General features: G+C 45.9%; 7 protein-coding genes across 7 annotated transcripts; 4 read left to right on the top strand and 3 right to left on the bottom strand.

The window, feature by feature from the left end:
- Positions 1-276: 276 nt before the first annotated feature.
- On the bottom strand, positions 277-1417 carry BHQ10_008835 (uncharacterized protein; the record flags this gene model as incomplete). The annotated part of the gene is made up of 6 exons (XM_040881684.1): positions 277-448; positions 499-616; positions 665-949; positions 1011-1154; positions 1213-1273; positions 1406-1417. The coding sequence occupies 6 exons, from the start codon at positions 1415-1417 to the stop codon at positions 277-279; spliced, it is 792 nt and encodes a 263-aa protein (XP_040737337.1).
- A 1240-nt stretch (positions 1418-2657) lies between these two features.
- On the top strand, positions 2658-3755 carry BHQ10_008834 (uncharacterized protein; the record flags this gene model as incomplete). Its single annotated transcript, XM_040881683.1, has 2 exons — positions 2658-2834; positions 2883-3755. The coding sequence occupies 2 exons, from the start codon at positions 2658-2660 to the stop codon at positions 3753-3755; spliced, it is 1050 nt and encodes a 349-aa protein (XP_040737336.1).
- A 480-nt stretch (positions 3756-4235) lies between these two features.
- On the top strand, positions 4236-5967 carry BHQ10_008833 (uncharacterized protein; the record flags this gene model as incomplete). The annotated part of the gene is made up of 2 exons (XM_040881682.1): positions 4236-4545; positions 4598-5967. The coding sequence occupies 2 exons, from the start codon at positions 4236-4238 to the stop codon at positions 5965-5967; spliced, it is 1680 nt and encodes a 559-aa protein (XP_040737335.1).
- Positions 5968-6461: 494 nt separating this feature from the next.
- BHQ10_008832 (uncharacterized protein) lies at positions 6462-11656 on the top strand (the record flags this gene model as incomplete). Its single annotated transcript, XM_040881681.1, has 13 exons — positions 6462-6683; positions 6742-7494; positions 7550-7829; positions 7907-8140; positions 8205-8932; positions 9009-9171; positions 9226-9594; positions 9658-9781; positions 9979-10029; positions 10091-10149; positions 10220-10841; positions 10907-11368; positions 11434-11656. The coding sequence occupies 13 exons, from the start codon at positions 6462-6464 to the stop codon at positions 11654-11656; spliced, it is 4290 nt and encodes a 1429-aa protein (XP_040737334.1).
- A 5015-nt stretch (positions 11657-16671) lies between these two features.
- On the bottom strand, positions 16672-17499 carry BHQ10_008831 (uncharacterized protein; the record flags this gene model as incomplete). Its single annotated transcript, XM_040881680.1, has 1 exon — positions 16672-17499. The coding sequence occupies one exon, from the start codon at positions 17497-17499 to the stop codon at positions 16672-16674; it is 828 nt and encodes a 275-aa protein (XP_040737333.1).
- A 1606-nt stretch (positions 17500-19105) lies between these two features.
- On the bottom strand, positions 19106-20851 carry BHQ10_008830 (uncharacterized protein; the record flags this gene model as incomplete). Its single annotated transcript, XM_040881679.1, has 3 exons — positions 19106-20064; positions 20113-20446; positions 20504-20851. 3 exons carry the CDS (start codon positions 20849-20851, stop codon positions 19106-19108), a joined length of 1641 nt encoding a protein of 546 aa, XP_040737332.1.
- A 1669-nt stretch (positions 20852-22520) lies between these two features.
- BHQ10_008829 (uncharacterized protein) lies at positions 22521-24506 on the top strand (the record flags this gene model as incomplete). The annotated part of the gene is made up of 2 exons (XM_040881677.1): positions 22521-23417; positions 23472-24506. The coding sequence occupies 2 exons, from the start codon at positions 22521-22523 to the stop codon at positions 24504-24506; spliced, it is 1932 nt and encodes a 643-aa protein (XP_040737331.1).
- Between the last annotated feature and the right edge of the window lie 823 nt (positions 24507-25329).

Genomic DNA, 25329 nt, shown 5'->3' with positions numbered 1-25329 from the left:
TCTTTTAATAATGTAAAGACTGCTCGGTATGCAAATAGTAAATAGATCAAAAATTGATCTGACTAGGAATCGAAGGGATGTTGTCATGAGATTATCATGTGCATTTTTTATTTGACCTTCAGGCTTTTACCATATCCATAGATGGCGTAGACGGGTATACCTATAATTGTATCTCTACTCGTGTATTTCTGTATTAAAAATACTTCACAACGAATATCGATTAATCACTATGAGACTTTACCAGACTGATTCACGGACAGTAGAACGTATCACTGCCTACTTTTGCTTACGATTCACATCATTCTCTTTCCCAGCGAAGAGTGAGCGAGAAGCCCATGGTGCCGGCCACGCAAATGACTTGTCGATGTCCTGGTGGTCCTCACCGGAAGCCAGATGATCTACTACGGCGATGAAGATATAAGCGCCAATACCAGTGCAAATATGCCACCTGTTTTGTCAGTCTCGATTATTATCGAATCGTCAGAGATGTGAACATACCATCCATGAAGCTCCAACAAAAACGCCCATGGAAGTCCAACTACCGCTCTTGAGCTTTTCAAGAATTCGCATGCCCAACCATCGAGCAGCCAGACGATATATCCGACGTTGAATATCACTGTCTTGCGTTTAACATGTTAACGGATTATGGAAGGGAAAGACATACCAGCACCAAACTTGACTATACCCCAAATCTGCCTCCGAGCAGCCGAGCCTGGCTTTGTCCGGAGTTTTATTAGCTGCATCGTACGTATCCCGATGATAGTCACCGAGACCACGAAACTCGCAGAATGGACAACCAATTCATCAGTAATCACATGAAAGGCTGCAAATAATACAAGCAGAACTCCCAGCAGAATGGCCACAGCTGTTGACATCTTCTGGCTTGAGTTGACGGTCAGAACACGATGCAAGACGGGCGTCGTCGTGAGTTGCATAGACAGGTCGTCCACTTGGCAGTCGGATGGAGTGAGCTGACGAACTTCTGCCTAAGTCCGAGAGGGAGAGCTTACTCATCTGAGTATGGTACTTGAGACTTCCATGAAAAGCAGCGGAACATATTCCAACAGCCATCAAGCCCCAATATGGAATGGCTCGGAAAGCGCTGGCATCTTTTTTCTGGCCAAGGCTGCGGATACCATAGATGGCGTAGACGACTACGCTTCTTAGCATTCAGCTCCCAAGCAAGTGGTAGGCCCGAGGGGTGTATCTTACTGTAGACAAGGTTGGTCAGGGTATTGACGAATTCGCCAATGTATCTCGTCATGGCGTAGTCCTACGAATCCGGGTCAGTGCCAACTACGTGGATCAAATACTGGAAGTTTGAGCTTCAATCACTACCTCTTCGCAGAAACTATCATATATTAGCTCAGGTTTTTTTTGATTTCACAGATCGAGGTGAACATACTTGGACTTGCATGTTGGCGGACCCCAGAAAGGGTCGAATGAGCTATGTGAAACCATTGCGATTGCGAAATTTTTATTTCTTTTGGCAGATTCCAAAATTCGTTATCAAATATATGCATAACTTGAACTTGACTAGACGAAGTCAATTTTATATAGGTAGTGGTTTATCAAATTGAGACTGACGTCCGTCAACCATTCCTATGTAAATAATGCTGCAGCCTTCGCAATCTCGGAACGCTAGAGCACGCCAATGGCACAAAAGGCCTAGGGCGATCATAGATCTGGCTGTCGACCAGTCGGATTTAGCAGACAGCGTACTAAGTTGAAGGGAAACTGGTCTTTGACCCAATTGTTACTCGGCAAGATTTATCCATACCCTCGTCTCTATCTAAATAGTCGGGGGGATGTTAGGGCTAATATTGGCCTCTGCGGCTTCTGATTGGCTGGGTGCCTCATAGGTCCGAAGACATCATCTTAAGTACCTCAAGTGATCTGAAATACGGAACAACGAGAGGAGTTGAATTTTTTGTAGACTGAAAGATAATCTCATATTTCTATCAAATTACGATTTTATAGATGTACGTCATGCAGAGGACCCTGTGTTGGTTGAAGCAGCGCTAAAGCTAGATCGAGAGCAAGACACACGCTGATTGATCTGGCGGGTGGAATAGATATAACGTATAACAAAGAAAAGCTTATTTGACAGATATAACGGATATTTCCGTCAATCACCAGTTGCTCTTCTCTATTGCAGGCACTTAATGGTGGGGACGATTAGGGCTTGTGTTGACTGAGTCGGATATACGGGGCGGGGTGGACAAGAGCGGAAATACGGAGACAAACACAAATTACCAACATGTTTGCATTCGCTCTGATTGGCCCTCCGCCTGTAAACAACAGATGCAAACATTGGAAACCTCGCAGATAGGCCTCAATTTGTATCACCAGTCAAACAGAATATATTAAACAAATTGTGCAATCTGCATCTTTCGAGTCATCAAATCGAGTTGGGAAAGCGCCTCGATTAAGTTGCCGTGTCAGGTTGGTTGGTTGGTTGGTTGGGTGGTTGGTCAGATGCTGTGTCAGGATGGGTATAAAAGCTGTCCTGGTCCTCGCGATAGATGGACAAATTCGATCGCCAAAAACCTCTCTCATATCAGCAAATCTAAAGAGAAACAATATTCTCCAATTCTATTGACCAAGTGAATATCATAGTCTCGGTGATCACTCAAGCAAAGTCGCATCACAGCATAATGGCAACAAAAGTGGTACCCGGCTCCAACTACGGAAGCAAGTTCGCCAACTTCAACATCCTCCAAGCCAACTACAAAGTCGTAGATGGACATGAGATTCGCGCCGACTTGATCATTCCAAAATCCCTCCCAGCAGGTAAAGCACCCGTCATTGCTCGATTCCACGGCGGTGGTTTAGTAAGTTTACCCCAGTTGAGGGTCTGTTACACATGCTAACAAGGACAGGTACGGGGGGAATCCCTTTACGAAGACTGGTTTCCCGTTTGGGTGCTCGAGCTCGCAGAGACATATAACGCAGTCATTGTCTCCGCCAACTATCGCTTTCTTCCCGAAGTCACCGGCCTTGATATTCTAGACGATGTTGATGATTTTTGGACATGGTTGCACTCACAGGATCTCGCGACACTTCTACGGACACAAAAAGAGGTTGAAGTAGAACTTGACCTCGACCGAATCATCACATCGGGCGACTCAGCGGGCGGCTTACTGAGCATCTACCTTATCCTGTCTCACCCGGACGACATCCGCGCTGGAACAGCTGCCTATCCCGCCATCGGATGGGACAACCCCCCTCTATTACCCACAAAGCGAAGCGCATTCGTTCCCGAAGTCCCGGCTACATTCATCGACGAATACGTCTCAAATATCAAACCAGGCCAAGTATCCTCCTCCGACCTTGACCTTCAACGACTGCAAATCGGCGCGGCCATCAGCGCAAACCAAGCCGGATTCAAATTCTATATCCGTGATTCAGAGAATTCACCCACTCGGGACAGATTGTATCAGCTTGCTCGACTCGAAAAGCCGGACGCAAGACTGCCACGGGGTGGCTTGGTGATTCTGCATGGTGTTGATGATGATATTGTGTTGGCGAAGGCTAGTGAGCGGTTTGTGGAAAAGGCCAAAGATGCGTTGAGGGGCAGACAGGGCGGAGACAAGATTGTTCTAGCGTTGAGGCCTGGACCGCATGGGTTTGATCAGGATGCTTCGATCAAGGAGGAGTGGCTGGATGAGGCGTTGAAGACTGCTGTCAAGACGTGGCTGGAGKGATTTTATGTGTATCCTTTAGATATTTTCTTTTTAAATACTGTTCTTTAGCAAGCAATGAACGATATGTAATTACATACACAAATACACACATACAGTACAAATACAGTACACAATAAATTACATACAGCGACGGAGGTACAACTCCGCGGATCTGCTTGTCATTCCATTACCGGCCATTGGTCATTGATCAGATAAGCCGAGCACGCCATTCAGCGCCAGTAAAAATTGGCCGGCCCTCTTATCGGCGCATTCTCCGTGGATATACAGAATTGATTTCTTCTCATGACTCTTGAGCTTCAGGGTTTATTTTTTTTCTTATTTTGATTGTTATACATTATAATATATTATCGGCTTTCTCCTAGACGTTCTGAGTGTGCGAATTGAGCGTTGTTGCAATTGTTTGAGTCCTTTGAACGATCTATATACCCCGCCAAAAAAGTTTCGCGACATTTGATATGCATAGGGTTCGAATAGTGTGAGTCAGTCCGACATATTCTATTCGACCACGATGTGGTGGGCTCTGGCAAAATGCAGAATCCAACAGACACATCACCAATGCTCATCGCTATAAATGCAACCTCGCAAATCCACCTCATCATCGGCACAAACTCGCTGGCCGCAGCCCGCTGTACCAAGAGTCTACAATCCGGCGCACGACCTATTGTGATTGCTCCAGAGACCAGTGGTGTACACTTTTCGCTCAAGGATTGCATAGAGAAAGAGCAAGTACAATGGATACAGAGGGAGTTTCGGGATGAGGATTTGAAGACGTTGGGTCGAGAGGAGGTTGATTATGTTGTTGATGCGGTTTTTGTTACGGGTGGTGACCATAATCTCAGTATGCATAATTTCTCTGGAGCTCTTGCAGGGAGTGAAGACTGACTGGTCAGACACACGCATATCCCAACTCTGCAAACGAATGCGAATCCCGGTCAATGTGACCGATGCCCCCGATCTATGCTCCTTCACAATACTATCCACATACTCCGACGGCCCACTACACATTGGCATCACAACGTCCGGCCGAGGATGTAAGCTCGCCTCACGCCTCAGGCGCGAGATCTCTTCTTCGCTGCCCGCTAATCTAGGACCTGCAATTGACCGCTTGGGTACATTGCGACGACGATTATGGGAGGAAGACCACCAACAACAATCATCCGAACACAAACTGGATGATGAAGACGAGGACGTCGCGACTCAGAGTCACACATTCAATAAACTTGTCACAGCTGAAGATGAGCAAACCGCAAAAACGAGAAGGATGAGATGGCTGGCCCAGATTTGCGAGTATTGGCCTTTACAACGGTTAGCGTCGATTTCGGATTCGGATATTGATTCTATCCTCACGGCATACTCGCGCGATAGATCCAGTGACTCTGATATTGGGGCAGTCACAAATGGCGAGACTAGCACAAAGAGAGGCAAAATTGTTCTCGCGGGATCGGGGCCGGGACATCCTGATTTGCTCACCCGCGCAACGTACAACGCTATCAAGAATGCGGATATTATTCTCGCTGACAAACTTGTGCCTGCTCCGGTACTTGAGCTCATTCCTAGACGAACAGAAGTTCATATCGCGCGGAAATTTCCTGGAAACGCAGACCAGGCACAAGAAGAGTTCTTACAAATGGGGCTGAAATCTATTCGAGAAGGCAAATACGTTCTGAGATTAAAACAGGGTGATCCGTACCTATACGGCCGCGGCGGCGAAGAATTCACCTTCTTCCGCGAAAAGGGATACATCCCTACAGTTCTACCTGGTATCACAAGTGCACTGAGCGCGCCACTGTTTGCCGATATCCCAGCTACGCATCGCGGTGTCGCAGATCAAGTTCTCGTATGCACTGGCACAGGCCGAAAGGGCGCTGCACCCGAACCACCGACTTATGTTCCCACGCAGACTGTCGTGTTCTTGATGGCGTTGCATAGACTGAGTGATCTGGTGGTTAGTCTGACCTCAACACCACCCTCGGAGGAAGAAAGCAAGAGGATGCTGTGGCCGAAGAGTACGCCCTGCGCTGTCGTGGAGAGGGCATCGTGTCCTGATCAAAGAATCATTCGCACGACGTTGGAACATGTGTGTCAGGCTGTGGAGTGCGAAGGGTCCAGGCCTCCTGGCCTGCTGATTGTGGGTGCAAGCTGTCATGTCTTGCACTCGCCGGAGGATCAGAAATGGGTTGTCGAGGATGGATTTAGGGGACTGGATGATTTGGGTGTCGATGGGGATTTTCTGAGTGATGAGCCCAAGAAGCAGGACTAGATTTGGCACTTGGTTATAGAAGTTGTATATATAGATTGCATGGATGGCGCATTGTTTGCTAGATGAATTGAGATACCACATCTTACTGTTAACACTGAAGATCTATATCTCGCATCCCGATATAATTTGCAGTACAGAGCGGCTAGATATATGAAGCTTGTCAAAATCAACGGCAACCATTTCTAAGCTGCGTAGGTACTTAGTGTGCATACATTGAACAGCTCCTTGATTGGAAATTAGGGCTGTCCGTACAAAATTGGAAATACCAGCTCAGTAACCAGGAAAAAATAGGTAGTTAAGACGATATTGTATCATCGAATCCCTGTAATAAAATCATACTAACAAAATCACAAACAAGGCAGCTATCTCTGCTGCCTGGCTGGCGCTGACTTAGTGCTGACAATCCGCGAACCCCGCAAAGTCAAGATAAAGAGCGCTCTGAATAGTCGCACAATTGAATTGACGGTTCTGGATATTCTCTTAGACGTCCCAAAATGATGGCGACTGCTTCGGCATGCCCCTTTGGCAGCGATAATCGATTCGGTCCTCGTGTCAACGTAGCTTGTCGCTTGTTCGATTTTACCCTCTTGTTTGAAGATGCCTTCTTTAGTGTTTTGCCCGCTGCGCTGTTTCTGTTGCTTGTGGCCTCGAGGCTGCAGTATCTTCGGACTGCGCCTATTAAATTGATATCATACAAACTAGCGATTTACAAATTGGTGAGATGAGCCTGTGTCATTTTGTGTTTCAAATCCGAGTAACTGGTGCGGTCTGAAGGGACTTCTGGCGATACTTTTCATCCTCCATGTCGCATATACAGCAGCGCAGATACGGACAGCTTCGCTCCATACTCGACTCTCGACAACGTCCGGAGTGCTCAATATCCTTGCCATATTCGCCGCAGCCTTGCTCTCTTTTATGGAAGACCAGCGCTCCGTCGAACCATCTGATCTCATCGTTATCTACTTTTCAGTCTCTAGTATTCTTGGCATAGCTCGACTGCGTTCACTATGGCTTATTCCATCTGCTCCAGCATGTCGAGGGTTATGGACAGCTGTCTATGTACTGACCGTCCTAACCCTTTTTTTAGAATCTGTCATCAAAACCAAGCTCTTACGCCCTGTATACCGCAGCCTTACTAGAGAACAATTGATAGGGTTCTGGGGCCGGAGCTTCTTTGTATGGGTTCTTCCCATTTTCCGTTTGGGATATTCCACAGTATTCAATGTCGAAGACCTTCCCGAGGTCGATCAAGCTCTTCAGGGTCACCCCGCAGAGAAGAGACTGGATGCTAGCTGGCAACGGACTAAAGGTCGCCGTCGATTACTCAAGGCCACAGTTGATGCATACATGTGGCCTTTATTATCTGGAATTGGACCGAGGCTATGTGCTTCTGTGTTCACATTCTGTCAGCCCTTTCTTATCAATGCTACCGTGAACTTTATGTCTACTACAACCACAACACCCGAGTCCAAGAAATATGGTCAAGCACTGGTGGGCGCTTATGCACTGGTTTATCTGGGTCTCATTGTACGTTTCCCTTAGTTTGGGTGCCCAAAGCTGTCTCATCCTGACATGTAAAAAGGTATCAAATGCGGTCTACTGGCGCCAGACATTTCGTCTCGCTACGATGACGCGAGCAGGTCTTGTATCAATGATATATCGACAAACGACTATTCTTAAAGCTAGCAGCATGAAAGACAATGAGGCCATCACCCTGCACGGGACTGATGTAGAAGTGATAGTGAGCAGTATTAAAGTAATCCATGAAACGTGGGCTTCACTTCTGGAGGTGGGAGTTGCATTGTGGCTTCTGGAGCGTCAGATTTTCGCTGCTTGTGTTGTTCCTGCTGTGATCTGTGTCGGTAAGCTCGTCTCAGCCCAAGCAATACGCTCTCCCTTTCCATGACTCTTAAGTAACTGATCATTTTCGTATTGGCAGTATGTTGCGTAGCAGCAGGACCTGTATCCACTCGATCCGCAGGTGCTCAAAAAGCGTGGGTTCAGCAAATCGAGAAGCGGCTAGCAGTTACGTCAAGCGTGCTGGGTGACATGAAAGCCGTGAAGATGCTCGGCCTACCCGACGTGCTAAACTCAATTATCTCAACTCTGCGAAAAGTCGAATTGAAGACATCGACAAAGTTGCGGAAATTGATCCTGCTCCAGGTCGCCATATGTAGGCTAACATCAGAAACATTGTTGTCGAAGGCTTCAACTAATCTCTTCCTTTATCTACATAGCAAACGTACCTCTCGACTTTGCTCCGTTTGCGACCTTTGTCGTCTACGCGATTATAGCATCTGTGAAGAAAGACGAGACACTCTTGGCTTCTAGAGCTTTTACCGCTCTGTCATTGATATCGATCTTCACGATCCCGTTGCTCACGTTCATTCAGTCCCTGCCTAACCTACTACGATCATTAGGCAGTTTTCAACGAATCGAGGAGTACTGTCTTATTAAGCCTGCCACGGTGCCGGATGATCAGGACTTTCCTCACCTTGATTCCCATCCAAATGATGCCGAGCTTTCCATTCGCAATACAGGTGCAAGTAATGATACTTGCCTGTTCACATTCAGGAATGCGAATATCTCATGGTCACCCGAAACCGAAACTGTACTAAGCAATTTGTCTCTTGATATTGGCAAAAATATAACCATGATTATTGGTCCCGTGGGCTGTGGTAAGTCAGCCTTGCTCGAAAGTATCATTGGCGAGACATACTTGAAGGACGGAACGACTACAGCACCATTGACTCATGTGGCGTACTGCTCTCAAAAGCCTTGGATTATCAACAACACAATCAAGTTCAATATCACGAATGCTTCAGAGGATATCGATCAGAAATGGTACGATTTCACCATCTGGGCTTGTGCTCTTGAGGATGATCTGAAGACAATACCCGGAGGTGACAATTCCCTGACTGGGAGTAATGGTGTTTCTCTCAGCGGTGGGCAGAAACAAAGAATTGTAAGTAGTCATAAAGGGAGTTGAAACTGATATACGCTGGATTCCATGCTGACACTATGGTCAATCGATTCCCTAGGCGCTTGCACGCGCCGTATATTCCAGACTCCCGGTTGTGATTCTTGATGATGTATTCAGTGGGCTTGACTCGCACAGCACCACCCTCATATCTACTCGCCTCTTCGGCCAGAATGGTCATTTCCGAAAGACTGGAACGTCAGTAATTCTGGCAACGCACACCCGTGAGTGGTCTTGAAACCTCTTTCTCCCGCATTAAAGACTAACATAGCATACAGAACGGATGCTGCAATACGCCGATAGGATCATTGCTCTGAATAAGGGAGTCATTGTGAATGACGGTCCCTATCGGAAAATCCTTGCTGAAAATCCCGAAATGGCAACGAAATCCATGATATCGAGCCACAAGCAATCAACTTTGTTCGAAGACAAAAATCCCGAGGTAGAGAATGATAGCATAGATAACCATACTACAAAAATCAGCATCGACAATCCAGAGGAAGCACTAATCATCAAGAAACAAAATCTATTGAGACGTAATGGATCCTGGGATGTTTACAAATATTACGTCAAAAGTGCCGGATACAAGACAACGGCTCTGTTTGTTTTCAGTCTTTTGGTTATGGGATTTTTCAGTAACTTTGCTAGTGAGTTCGACCTTCGTTTCTTCTTTGTGTTCGTGGTAACTTCTTGCTAATAATAATTTCTAGCTCTCTGGCTCCAATGGTGGTCAGATGCGAACGAGACTCGACCAAATGGAAGGCTCGCGTATTATCTTGGAGTCTATGCGACAATATTTGTGCTTGACTTTATGGGTATCGTATGCGCGTGCAAGTGAGTGTTTATTCCTGTTTCAAGTTTGTGGATATACATGCTCACGAAGAAGGGAACAGGTTACTCTTCGTTGATATAATCAATAATACGGGATTGGGGATGCACTCGGATCTTCTGCGCACAACGCTTGGGCAAGTCCTCCTTGAAAAGAAAGCCGCCCAAAAATGAGAGGAGCTAACTTTATGCCCATCTTTCAGTGCACCATTTAGCTTTTTCCAAAAGACAGACACAGGAACAATCACCAATCGGTATGACCTCCGACCTCGAATCTCGATGTATGCGTCAGCACTAAAAGCTGTATAGATTTAGTCAGGACATAAACCTCATCGATATGGAACTACCTATTGCAGCCATCAATTTTGCATCAAGTATGTTTCACTGACTCCTAAATGCGTACTTCCTCCGAGCAATATACTCATTCATGATTCTCCTTTCCAGATCTATCAATGTCAATATTCAGCCTAGTCATCCTGTGCATCGCAGGAAAATACCTTGCCATCACAGTCCCCTTTCTGGGTCTATCCGTATTCTTCCTGCAGCTCTACTACCTCCGCACCTCGCGTCAGGTCCGGTTACTAGATATCGAAGCCAAATCACCCTTGTATACACACTTCATTGAGACGATCAACGGCATAGCAACCGTCCGAGCATACGGCTGGGAATCTAATTTTCAGGACGAATGCGAGCGGAAACTCAACCATTCTCAAAAGCCGTTTTATATGCTGATGTGTATCCAGCAGTGGCTCACCATTGTCCTGGATCTGATGGTGGGCGCTATGGCGGTGATTCTGATGGCGACTACGACGTCGCTGAAGGATAAGTTTAGTCCTGGATCGGTGGGTGTTGCGCTCAATCTGGTGTTGTCATTTGGAGCGTATCTCAGGTTTTGTATAAGGTCGTGGACGCAGTTGGAGACTTCGATTGGGGCGGTCTCGCGTATCAAGAATTTTGTTACTGGTACGCCGTCCGAGGAGCGTCATTTGGATGCTCAATGGACCCCGGGACAGGACTGGCCTTCTCAAGGTGCCATTACGTTTGAGGAAGTAGTTGCAACCTACAGGTTTGTTTCATTTTTTTCTTGTCAGCCCGAAGCTTGTAATGACTAATGTCGCAATCTTGAAATAGCCCCGAATTACCACCGGCCCTCAAAACCCTCTCCCTCAAGATCAACGCCGGCGAAAAAGTAGCAATCTGCGGGCCATCCGGCAGCGGAAAGACTTCTCTGATAATGGCTCTCCTCCAAATGATCGATACACAATCCGGCCACATCGAAATCGACGGCAGAGATCTCTCCACAATCGAATGTGCAAATATCCGTTCCCGAATCAACGTAATTCCACAGGACCCCTTTTTCATGCCAGGAACTGTGCGGTTCAATATGGATCCTAGTGGGGAAAGGGTATCTGATGAATCGATGGAGTCGGCGCTTGACAAGGTCGGACTGTGGAAACGGATTAGTATTAATGGGGGATTGGAGATGGCGCTCGTGGCGTCGGATTGGTCAGTTGGAGAGAGACAATTGATGACTCTTGCGAGGGCTTTGACGGTTAAGAGCTCGATTTTGGTGTTGGATGAAGCTACGAGCAGGTATGAAATATCTGTCATACCTAGATACCGTGTTGGTATTTGTCACTAACAGGATTGTTTACAAGTGTGGACTGGGAAACCGAAGCTATCATGCAAAATGTAATCGAAAGGGAATTTTCGACGCAGACAGTCATCGCAGTTGTTCATCGACTTAGGTATATTAATCGGTTTGACCGGGTGGTGCTCTTGAAAAATGGGGAATTGATCGAATCGGATAGTCCGAAGAAGCTTCTTGAGGAGGATTCGGAATTTAAGGCTCTGTATACGGCTCTTACAAAATCTGATTGAAACTTATGTTGCAGTTTGATTGTGTATGGTTTTTATGGCACACTTTGCTTATGGGACTTAGAATTATCCTCTTTCTAGGCTTCTTCTTCTCTGTTCCTACTCGAACGAGTCATGTATGTGAAACAATCTCTGCGAAGTCTAGAAATTGTGTCGTTTTAGATGGGATTTGGAGCGAGACGTTGCTGTTGACTCGATAGAAGGCTATATTAAGGAATAATGTTAGTCCATGACTGTACAGTACAGCTGTTACTTTCTCACATTAGATGAAATGACTATTTCATCTTGCCGAGAAGTCATTTATTCCCTCATATCAGTCAATTTCTGAGTCAGACTTTGACTCATTAAATTATTGAATAATGGGGAGCATACTTGTTTAAGCGTCGGTTTCAACAAGAGGATGAATCAACAACTGCTACTCATAACATCCTTCATAAAAACGAACAAGCCAAACCGAAACTACTACAATGGCCAACGAATCAACTACGATCTCAGGATCTCAAGCATTAGATTACTGCACTCCTCTCAGAGCGTTTGTCGAGGATATGGATACTAGTGACAGTGTGACAATCCCAAATACCAGAGAAGCGGCAGAAATCAGCTTTATTTTTGAGCGCAAGATAGCATCGTGGGTGAAGAATGAAAGAAGAGATCATCACAGGATTTGGGCTTACTCGATTTACGGACATGGAGAAATCCTGAATGCACAATTCATTGAGCGCACATTCCTCTACACAGCGGTAGAAATGTTCACGGAAAATCATAGCATGACAAAGCCTTGCATTGCTCATATCTGCGAAGTACCACAGCTTGGAAGTATGCCTGAATTCAAGGGAACAAGGACGGAAGCCGGTCTTTTGGGTATAGTCTATAGCCTAATTCTACAGCTCTTGGAAATTAAATCTGGAGAAGAAGTTCATCTGAATATGAACGAGCTCAAAAAGCTGGGAGAGGACATTGCACACTGGGATCAAGCATTGAAGGTCTTGGAAAAGATATATGGACAAACGGAAGTCGTCTACTGCCTGATCTCGGCTTTGAATGACTTGGAAGGCGAGGCTTGAGTGACGGGGGGACTGTGAAAAAAATGCGAGCAGTTACTCAATGTTCTCTTTGACGACGCTAAAGCTGAAAATACATGGTTTGTGTTTACGACATCTGGTGAATCTCGCCTTCTTCATCAGTACGTGAAAGTGAAAGATCATTTTGACATAGACCATGCACTCTATGAGCGGGAGAAAACATTAATGGAGAGTCTGGTTTCTTGCTGATGCGAGGTAATTTTCATGAGCATACAATAATGCCAGTCTCCTGGATCCAGTTCTGCCCCATGCCCCGAAACTAAATCGTCCGCTTTAGATGAACGATACAGTAGAATAGTTGATTCTTAATACTAAAACAAGTGAAGATCTGAGCATCTGATAACTTAATACACCTAGACCTGCTTAGGGCCAGCGCGTTTATTATGCCAGAAGGGCGGAAACATCTCTCAAGCATCTACGCCTCCTTTTTCGACTTCTTTACAGAGGTTGCCTGCTGGTACATGAAGCCTTGGCATTCAAGATTTCTCGACTCGTTCAACAGTCATTGTGCATTGAGATATAAAAACGCATTCGAGGACATCAGCACATCTTTGGATATTATGACTGAGTACGGCCAAACCCTCATGGCGCAAGGCATCGTCGAGAATAAGATGGAGCTCAAAATACAAGCACAACGTCTCGGCCAATACATGAGCAACTTGCTCGACGAAAATTTAACACATCTATGTGAGTCATTCTTTGACTCAAGTTGATGAATCAGCACATGATGGATCCAAATACTTACCGAAGTCGCAGTCTTTGAGAAGAAATTGATCATGGATACTTCTGAGAAACACCAAAGACTTGAAAACGACAATACCGCAAAGACAACAATGAACCAAGAAGCTGTGAATAGTAGTGAGCTTATTCATAGAAGAGAAGCAGAAACCCTTTGTGCACGACTCGCTCAATTTGTCGACCAGGTTGGCGTCAGTGACGACATCCAGCTGGCTATCGATGTGGGATCTATTCCCTTGGACACCGATATTATTGGAAAGATACGGCCATAGCTACAAAACCCAGCAGCTCCGCCGCACGCTCTTTGGATTGAGGCACCCTACGAGTGTGGCATGCAAACGACTGCCCTATCAGTCGCCATGAGATTCGTGCAGATACTGAAACAAGCAAAAGCACCTTTCATCTCTTGTATCTGCACAATTCCAAGGAAGTCAATAGTTCCCAATTTTGAGGGCACATTACGGGAAGCAGGGATTCTGGCGATGGTGTACAGCCTAATATTGCAACTTTTGCAGTTCAGACCTCCAGGTTATGAGCAGACTCAAGTAGATGAGTCTGAACTCATGGAACTGAATGGGGATATAAAGCACTGGGATACGGCACTGAGGATCTTTGCAACATTACTCGATAGTGCACCAAATCCACTCTACTGCAACATTTCTGGTTTGATTGATCTGGAATCCGACACCTCGGACAAGTGCAAGGCATTCTTAGATGTGCTTTTTTCTCAAACTCAAGCCATTCCACGGCAGATTTTTTTTACTACGTCCGGTCAATCGCGGCTCCTTCCTAAATATATAGGTAGGGTTGGCGTAGCTGTGACAGAGTTAGACTATGAGAAAATGAAAAGGATAGGAATGATTGAGTGATAAGCCCATTATCTGAGTGGTATGATCCTCAGTCTTCTTTTTCCTTACCTAAAACTACTGTGCTACAATTCAGATATCGCTCAGGAGTCAATTGGGGGGTTTTCTATAACTCATTTTATGATTTGTGATAGAAAATCATAAAACCCGCATCTGGCGACTATCAATTCCTCCCAGTAAAATATCTGATCTTTGGCCTTCATACTATTAGTTCTCTATTGTCTCCTCTTTTGACCCACTCTTCTGGCTTAAAGGATTCTTTGTATATCACTATTTCTAGGTTGACTTTTTTTTTCGCCGGATCTGTAGGTACATTGTAATCCAGGATCGGACGAACACCGATTAGGAATGTACTTTCATATTACAATTTTTTGGCTCAGTGTTCGATTTGAGTGTGACTCATATCACTGTTTTATGAGATGACAGAGTTTTATACTCGCTACTCACATAAGTTGTAAACAACTCCAGGAAAATGCGGAGACAAACCTAGCTTTGGAAAAATTCCATCAACTTCAAATCTCAGATACTATCTACCGTGAAAAGAATGCCTACGGCGAGCAACAAGATCCGCCCTCAAATTTTTATATCACAGATACGACATGGGTCGATTAGGTACCGTTAAAGGCCGGGACTTATATGTCCAGATGCCTGTACACATTGTCTCCGCCGACATAATCGCAGAAAAAGTAATGTCCCCATGTCAACATTTATCTATTTCACCGCAGGATGGCCATTAACCAGGCGCATTGCGTTGTCGTTGTTCTTTCGATTTGATTGCCGATTACATGGAACAGAAACACGTCTATTATCTCCCGTATCCTAGAAATACCACTACATGAAATCTCTGAATGTTCCTCTAACAAAATTCTAAATTTGGTGGAAACAGCTCTTGAAGCCTGCCTGTTGGTGACGGTGAACAGCCTGATTCAGCAGTTCTTACAGCTCGAACTCAACTCCGAGGAAGAAATAACAAAAATAAACATCAACATACTCACCGGCTTGAGATTGATAACGTCTCACTGGAAGCGGGCTATGGGAACGTTGGACAAATTACTCCACGAGACACCAAGTCTTCAGTTCTGCGTCATCTATTAAATACCTGCACTTCATGAGGATAACACAAAAGAGAAAAGCGAGGAAGTAATAAACATACTGTACGAGTACAAAGAAATACATGGTCTACCACTTGTCTTTGTGACGTGGGATGAATCGCGTCTCCTCAGACAGAGGATGATCAGACAGAAGCAGCTTCAACCAGTCGAGATAAAGATGGACACTAAAATGTATTTGGTCCCCCAAATGACCCGTGGATACAACCTTGAAATTGATCAGCCTACTAGCATTGGCTGTATTTAACCAGTCTTTATCTAATTGTACTTTTCCTATGTACTTTAAAACTTTATGTACTAGCTATTATGCAAACAATCAATTTTATCCCTTTGCCTATTGCCTAGGATGCAAATAATTGATCTAACGTGCATGCATATATGAAATTTGCGTAGATAATATGCTGCGTAGCAATTACAGCTTCCTGCATATTACAGAGAATAGAATACACAGCATAGGGGTTGCCAGCAGGTACCAGTCTCGAGGGCAATCTTGATTTGATATATGACCTTGGTAGGGTATACTGTTCGCATACCTAGACGAGTTTGCGAGGGACATGGCTGTCTTGTTACCTATGCATCACTCCCTAGGCGCCTGAGTGTCTTTATAATGCCTGGTGAATCAGGTCTTCTACCAGAGCACTTTTATCTCTCCAATCAAACTTTGGAACCAAGGCATTCTTTATAATAAGCTCTCAAGAACAGTCTCCGTCGTAAGATTATGGAGCACCTTTTTTGTTAGCCCAATATGGAAAGAATCAATCTGTAAGACTGGCTTCACGTGTCGCCCAAACTCAGTTCAAACGACACCGTTATAGATTAGATATAGTGATAGAGGTAATGTAACTTAATAGTTGTGCCAGTCGACAAGGCAGCAACAGCCAGAGACGTAGCTTTATGTAGCATGCAACAAACCTAACTTGGACCCCTTGCCTGCCATTAAGGACGCAAATTATTGAATTAGACGTGCATATGCACAGGCAAAATTTTGCATATAACAAGCTATTGCATATTCACCCCTTGACGTAAAATTCCAATCATGCAAGAGAAGGAATGGAAGGATTTTAGAAAGGGGCTGTTGACAGGTTAACCGTTGACCTCGAAACGCGTAACCATGCAATGTCCCTACAGTCCACTCATAGTTCATGAACTGGTCACTTTCATAAGAATATGATGATAACTGAATGCTATTGCCAATCTTCGTCCCTGCGAATCTCAATACGAAATCAATAATCCCCCGCAATAGGCGTCGACACATTCGGCCGCAACGCATTCCCCGTCAGTTCCTTCACAATCTTCACCCCAGCACTAGCCCCAATCCTATCAGCACCAGCTTTGAGGATTTCAACCGCATCTTCCGCTGCCCTCACACCCCCTGAAGCCTTGACTTTACATCCATTGGCCAACAGATCCACAACTTCTCTCATAAGCCTTACATTCTCAATACTCGCCCCCGCACCATTAAACCCCGTAGATGTCTTGACGTAATCCGCGCCTGCCATGTCACTGATCGCGCTACCGGCTATGATTTCATCTCGAGTCAGTTGAGATGTCTCGAGGATGACTTTTAGTTTCGTCTTTGGTGCCGGTGCGGCGCGACGCACGGCGAGGATGTCGTTGTATACATCTGTATATTTCCCTTGTTTCAATAGAGGCCAATTGAGGACCATATCTAATTCTGTGGCGCCCTCGGCCACTGCCTTGGTGGCTTCTGCTGCTTTTTCGGCCGTGGGGTATGTCCCCTCATGGAAACCCACGACGCATGCTATGCCGACCTCGTTCTTGATGTCTGCTAGATTGTGGACTGCACGGGGCACGTGTGGTAGTCGCACGCAAACTGTGGCAAATTTGTACTCGCGGGCTTCAGCGCATAGAGTGTCAATATCGCTGGTTGTGGCGGAGGGGGACAGTTGGGTGTGGTCGATTGTGTGGGCGACTGCATGGGGCAGAGGGGTGTGGTAGACTGTGTGGGTTTCGGGGAGATCATCTTTAATGGTGGAGATGAATGCGGCCCATTCTATGTCTGTTTTGGGGGTTTCTAGTTTGGTTGCCATTTTGTTTATCTCAGGATCTAGACTGATGCCAAAGTGTAGCTTGAAGTTATGTTTCGCGATTTTTAAAAGGTGGATACCCCGCGTTATAGCTCAGAGAAAAGAATTTGATATCTCCGGCCGAGTAGTGACTTTCACTAGATTGATTAAGGAGATGTGAGATTATTCTCCTTCGAATGTTTTGGATGTTGAAATAACCTATAAAGTTTCATCAGAGTGACTTCATTGGATTTCAAGCTGGTTGAGCTTGTGATTGGACTTCCCCACGTTCTGCCTCAGGCGTGCCACGTGATGGAATCAATTTGGTCACATTCAACCTTAGAAAACCGCCCTTCACATGAATAAACAACCATGTGCTATATACATAATCTGACAAGGAAGATAAAATATAAAAGTCCATCGCACTGCCCATTGAAACTTCCTTCACCCCGCAGAGTGTGACATATGTACACAGGATGGGATATTGACCTCCACAACGATATCCCAAATTGACAAACTCTGCAATCAACCCCGACTTCTAGGAGTCGATGGCAAAGCTATCACTGACAGCAAGTCGATTTATACACCGGCCCATTGTTGAAATCACTAATCCGGCCAACCCTTCTTCCGCCGAACCCGCTACCTCCATCATCCGGTTTTCCTCCGCCGCTGCCACCGCTACCGCCGCCGTTGTTATTTCCTCGGTCTGCGCTGCCGCCCCAGCGAGGTCGGGTCCAGGCTTGGTTGCTGGATGAGGTGATGTTAAACGAAGATTTATCCGCGGCGGCGTAGGAGTCGAGCTGTATAGAAAACATTGCTGGTCAGTTGTTTGATACTACAGGAAAATGGTGGAAGAATTGAAGTTTTGCCATGCAATCACAGTGTGTTTCTCAAGATCACTCCGCATGACAAATTGAGGTTGAAGTGGAAGGGTCCATACCGCAAACAAAGTCACAAGATAAAGCCCAAAGAACAAATAAATTCTATCGATCCATCGGATTATACGAGACGACAAGGGAGGCCTATATGAGTAAGGAGCGCGTCAGCATTCTAGTGTGCTATAGCTTGTTGTTCTTGGAGTCTCGATTTGACTTTCTTGGCCGGAAACGGTTGCAAGTCGTGAAATGCGGAAAGGGGCGTCTTACGTGTCAAGCATATGCCCGCCAGAAATGAAAGGCGTCTTGGTCTTACTTTCCCCCGACATTTTGATGGATTTTCCGTTTGTTGATGATTATTTGATCAATAAAGTGGATGAGAGAGAATGAAGTTTAAGTTGTTTTGTGGAGGCTGAGCCGCTCAGGCCGCAGGGACTGAGGCTCCAGTCTAAGACTGAGTGGGTCTGTATTCTTACGATAGAATACGGCTATTCTTAGCACAGCGGGATTGTAACTTACGACATACATACCATGTTGATCACACTCAAACATTGAAATTGCGAGAATGCCATGTGGATGTCAAGTATTCAAATTTAAAGAATGATCACAAAGACAGAACGTAATTATTTCAAGTTGTTAAAGACAACTTGAAACTAAGTGGATACCGTATCCATGACGCCAGTATGTAAACATATTTTAAGTCACATCAACCACCAACGCCGTTATATAATGTATATAGCTTGTACGGACCAAAACTATTCACTCATCTCATCTGAGTCCTTGTCAGCCACTCGAGCTTTCCGTAAAGCCGCATCCCCATTTTTACCGGCTTTTTCACTCTCAAACCAAGCTTTACGCCGCTCGAGAGCACGGTCTTCCTTGTCCGCGCGCGCCACAACTTTGAGCTTGTCATATTTCGTTTTCAATTGTTGATATCTGGTGTTTGATTCTTGCAATTCACGTATGTTTGTTTTGAGTTTCATGGTTTCGTCGGCGTCTGCACGTCGTGCGGCTTCGTTGATTGAGAGTTGTTTTTTGAGGTTTGCGATTTCTTCTTGCATGGCGGTTAATTGTGAGGATTCGATGGCAGTTGATGTGGTTGAGCGGCCATTTGACGGGGCAGCTTCACATACGGCTTGGCCATCCTTAAGAGCTGCTAGCTCGGCAAGGCCTTCCTCTAGTAGAGACGTTGGGAAAACAGGATGTGTCAGGGCTTCGGAGAAAATATCCGACTTGATAGCTGGTGAAACAAGTTGAACATTCAGGGAGTAGCTGTACGGAATTGAACCATCCCCAACAGACCTGTCTGATATGTTTGGTTCGTATCGTGGTTTGATAATGACTGGGATCGTAAACCGAGAGGAGTCATTAAATGTTTGGGTAGGGAACCCCGAAGGAAGAAGCATATGTATATTGGTCACCGGGCTCATATAATCAGCTATAGTCGTCGAGAATTTGGCGCGCGCCACGTCCCATGCCAAAATAGAGCCGTTCGGATGCCCCGAGTACAAAGTCATGCCATCATAAGATAAAGCTAGGGTAGTTGCGGCACCCTTATCTGCTGACGGAACTGTCCATTGTTGGTCCGCATTCAACTGTGATGGGGTGTTCTGAAGTCGCTGGTCATATAGAGGGTGCTGTGCTGAGGTTGTTTCGTAAAAGTCGATTCGTTGAACGTTGCCGGACTCGTAGCCGATATAACATGCTCGATCCGCTGGGTCAAGCGTAACAGATATTGCTACAGACGGTAACAAAAACGTACGTAAAACCTTTCCGGTTGTATATTCCCAAATTACTGCCGTGCTATCCTGAGCTGCGGATATAGCGATATTACTGCGCCCCGTGCCATGTCCAACAGCAAGCGCTGTGATTGCCGTTCTATGATTGCCAAATGTTCGTATAGGAGAGTTCGGAGCTTTTTGATCTTGTCCTGTCGATACTGGCCGCGAAAAAGATAACAGTTGTGGGATGGACCATATGTGGACGTTGGCGTCGGCGGAGCCAGAAAGAATGAAATTAGATGTGGGATCAACAACGAGTGAGGTCACGGGTTGGAGGTGAGAGGGAGTGGTCGACACTTGACGTCCGGTACATGTCTATAAAAGAATCAGCCTGACGCTTGATACTATCCGATAAGAGAAAAAAAAACGTACCTCCCACAGAATCAATCGTCCGCCGTCTGTGCCTAAAATCAAGACCTCGCCATTGTGTCCACCAGCCACGGCCAGACTACGAATTCGTTCGGGAAACGGAACAGCCGCTTCTTGATTTCCCTTTTGTCGGTTATATACATGAATTACAGACTTATCGACTTGCGCAGCGAATATATGAGTCGGGGTGACAGCGAGACCGTTAGGAGGAGTGGAGCTCTTTTTGAATGTGGTGCGGAGAGCGGAAGTAGGCTGCAAATCCTGCAGACATATTCCGGCGTCTTTGAGGGTAGACGACGTTTGGACTTTTGTTGAGCCTATCAAGGAGGCTATGAGAGTTTCTGACAGCATTGCGTTGAGACGTGTGCAGCTGCAATGTGCAATGTCGAGTGAAGCTGGACCAAAGCTTGCGATAATTTTTCTGAGGGACGGCGATAAGAGACGCGATAACGGGGTGTTTGCAAGGTTTGTTCTGTGGCTGCCTGAGGTATCCACCGCTAACCCTTGTCTCGAATTGGCCAATCACATCCAGACTGACTCAACTCCAAATCTTCTTTCATCTTTTTGATATATCCAAAACCTTCTCAAATCGCCATCGACTGTCTCAAACCTAAACCGCATCGCCGGATGCAAGATATACATGCTTAGTTCCTTAGTTCCGAACTAGCCCGAGGCTTGAGCAGGAGAATTTACACGAAGGCTTTTAGTTTCTGTACAGGTCGCAGTCCGTCATCGAAGGCTGAAAGCACAGCCAACAGCATTGGATTGCCCCACTGCAACAATATAATATTCATACTTGCGATCTGGATTTGTGACTATTGAGGTTTTGTATCTTGGTATTACTCTTTACGTCGCACTAATATAGTTTATCTATGTTCCTTTCGACTTCCGGATTCCCAGCGATCCATCCAGATCTCATGAACCTAGTCAAAGCACGCCCCCACTCATCTCACTCCAAAACAAACATTGATATATTCGAATCTACGCATCATTCTACATGATGCTAAGACGCTTTACCATCTCTTTGTACTCGCGACAGACTGAATACCTGCTAAACAAAGTTATATGCATACTTCCACCACGTTGACCAACAGACCGACACGTCCAACGTAGAATGGAACTTGTCGTCTGTCTGGTATGTGTCTAATCTGCAGGTCCTGATACATAATAAAAGACAGACCGTAGCACTGCCTACAGTTTTGTGAGTTGCCACAAAGAAGCATGATGGTCCAACCCGGCCCGCGAAGCAAGGGATGGCTCTAGTAGTTCTACCCGCGCCTCCTCATTTGCTCTGTTCGACTGCAATCTTCCCTAATGCACACCCCTTCCTTCGTTGGGACGCTTACTTTAGCTTCGTGCCGTCATTTATCCTCCCTGATTATTACTAACCGACATATTTGAACACCTATTTCGAACTTTCGAACTCTGGAGCAGCCACTGTAAGACGGTCCGCCCCGCCTGACTGGTCATCAGGGCCAATGACCGGCTCGTTGCCTCGTTGGACTTTCTGCAAATATGCAAGGAAATTATGATCCGATCACTCTGGAGATACCCTTCTGCTCGTTGTCCAGAGAGCATGGCATCCCACCTGCACCCAATGTTTCCGAGTCCGGCCTTTTTTCACAGGAACGGGACAGTCAAGGGGGAGGCGTCCCTGGGAAAGTATAAGGACATTTGATATCCCTCTTTCCATGTCCATCGTGAAGGAATTTGAGTTGCATTTTTGCCCCGGGCTGGACTATTCATCCAAGTCACTCTTTATTTGCTAACCTCTCTACCTTGTTTCTTTTACTGTTGCTGTGTCACTAACGCGGCCTTGAATATGCCCTCTGTGGAGGTCGAGTTGCCCATCATGGGTCATTCGTTCACTCATCCTCACAGTTATGGCCATGGAACCATGCACTTCAATCAGACTTACATCCCTGACAGTGTATATCCTCTCTCTCCTTCATCAATCTATTCACAACCACCATCACGGCCGAGTCGTTCTCACGGGTCATTGTCATTCCTTTCTACTGGTATGAGCCGCTCTGAATCTCACGAACAATTACCTGCCCCATCTCGACGAACTTTGGAAAAGGCCCCTGTTACCGTGTCGCCGTTCCGTTCTGTTCGTCAGATGAAAGAACCTTTTCAACTAAAGCTTCCTCACTCACCCTCCTTTGAAAATAACCTGATGTCAAGCTCGCTTTCGAACCGAGAAGCCAAAGAAGACAAATCACAACCTCGAAGTCTTCAGTCGCCAATCGGCCTTCCTCCTTTGCGCACCTGCAGATCAGACCAGAACCTGGTCGCGGGTGCTTTGGAGACATTTGGGCTTCTACCTAGTCCCACGTTGTCCGAATCTAGACTTACATCTAAGCTCAATACTGCACGAAGGGACTTCCATTTCAAGGACAAGCCGCTTCCAGTTCCTAAATGCTTGTGCTATATGGCAACCCAGAAATGCGAATTCTGTACAACAGAAGTCGTTCGTGAAACGACACCGCCTGTTGATATCGTGGCCGGAAATTTTTGTCAGACCGAAATACCTGAGGAAGTTCCGACGCAAACGTTGGCTCCTAGTTTTTCTTCGCAAGAAATGCGCAACCCGACCTCGACGCCACAGATGCAACAGCTCAACGAGATCAAGTCTCCGCCGACCTCGTCGGCCAAGAACCACAAGCGGTCGAGAACAACCACGGTATCGAGTGCAGCCAGCTGGGTGCCGGAGAACTTGACATATTGCGAGGATTGGCTTCAGAGGGTTCCTCTAGAGACTCCGGAGCGTCAAGATGGAAGAGGGCGGGAAGTCAATAGGCGCAAATTCCAGATAGTACAACAGAATGATGATCCTTTCCCAATAAGCCGGCCGACTCATCAGACTCGAAAACCTGCTGATTTGAGTATCGATACTGATGCGGCTAATAACCCGGTGGTATGTGGTACCCCTAGTCCTCACTCTGTCGTGATATCACTAACATTCATCTAGATGCTTGCTGTAGCCAGCAAAACTAAGCCGAAGCTTGTCGACATATCTCGACCCTCGTCATCTGGGACGACATTTTCTGTCCCTATCCACCCACCACCTTCATGGAGGCGACCCTCCACGCCCGAACAACGAAGTATAAATGAGATATCTGCTTTTAGTCCAGACACTCCTCAAGACATACCGGATAGCGGCTATGTCACACAACAATCCAACCGATCCTCAGACGAAAGTCACGAATTCAGAGATGACGAATATGATACAGCTTTTGATGTTGCTGCAACTACATCGTCGTCAGAGCCGACGTGCAATGTTTCATTTGTGACGGGTATTTTTAGTGATCAAAAACCCAAACATAGGTGTTATATGTCGTCTTACAATCGCCACAAACCTACATCCAATCATAAAAAAGATGAGCAGCCACGGACACCTCCAGCAGTATCTCCTAAAACCGTCGACCAAGAAACGCTGGTGAAGTTTTGGGACTACGAATGGACACTTGACCAACTCGAAGACTCTATCAAGGAGTTCCCAAAATACGCCCTCCGGCTGACATCACCGGTCGTCATCTTGATTCGCCAGAATCACGAAAATGCAATCACCCGACCATTTAAGAAAATCTTCTCTACCGCGCCAGACAATCTTATCGACTATCTCTGTGCAGCATTGATTGCAAGAAATTACCTTGTCTCGATGGCATCAACGCATCATAATCGCCTAAACAGCAGCCCACCTTCGCATACCATCTCACAATTCAACAATCATAGCAACAACACCAGCAGCAATCTTTCAAAGCTCGACAGCGTCCCCGAAAAGGCCAGGGCAACACTCGGTCTTGCTTTTCCCACCAATTCAAGCAAGTTGAACTTGAACATCCCGAACCAATCAATGGGGGCTCGAAGTCATGAACTTCAAAAAGGTCTTGACCGGATTGTAGATAAGCTACTCTTCTCAATCTGCGGTCGACACGATGATACACTGAAGGCATCAGTGACTGTTCTGATGCAAGTTCTCGAGCCAAAGGACTTGAAGGCTTGATCCATTCACTCATTACACCGACCTATGCTCAACCAGCATTCTGCTTTCCTTCCTTTTATTTTTCTTTCCTTCTTTTTCATGATACCACTCCCTCATAGAACCAAACACCGACAATCCTTCTCAATTACTTCCCTTACATTTCCTTCTTGTAATGAACTTCATGACTGTCCATTTTTACTTTGTCCTCACTCCTTCTCTTCTCCTATCTGTCTAAATCTCCACCATACTCATATTATTAATGTCTATCTTCCTTGATTCCCTATTTGTTTTGTGACTACCAGACTGACATTCCTTCTCCGCTATTCCATGTCCTTTCGGCTTGAATATATCTCGGAAATTGCCCATATTTTTCACTGCTGTACTGATACTCTCACATTCTCTTGCCTTTTGTGTCCTGCGTTTGTTGTTGCATTACTAGCGATTTACTGAGTTTACGGGTTTAATCTTCTGCTTTAAAATAGGATTAATTCCACTTTCAATTTGTGTCAACTACGTATAGAACTAGTGAACCATGATTGTGAATAGGGCCATAATGAGGTGCTGTGGGCATTAGGACAACGGGATTAGGGCAAGCGGAAACGAAACCCTAACAGCAACCATGCGTATCACAATTGAACCGAATTGTAAGTCCAAGCCCGCCGGACAAATGCCCGCTTCACACGCGCGTGGACACTGTTTTAATTAGTGGAAGTCATCTAAATCAACATCTTTTTTGGGATGAGGGCAGCTTACGCAGGTAGCCAAAAAAGGACAAACGTGACTGTTGGGACAACATTCGCCATCGAGACAGGTATGGTTTGGGTCACATTGGGAACTTAGTGTG

Source organism: Talaromyces amestolkiae (assembly GCF_001896365.1).
Source record: "Talaromyces amestolkiae strain CIB chromosome Unknown scaffold21.1, whole genome shotgun sequence".
Classification (NCBI taxonomy): domain Eukaryota; kingdom Fungi; phylum Ascomycota; class Eurotiomycetes; order Eurotiales; family Trichocomaceae; genus Talaromyces; species Talaromyces amestolkiae.
Note: the sequence above shows the minus strand (reverse complement) of the source record. Positions and strands in the feature narration are given on the sequence as shown.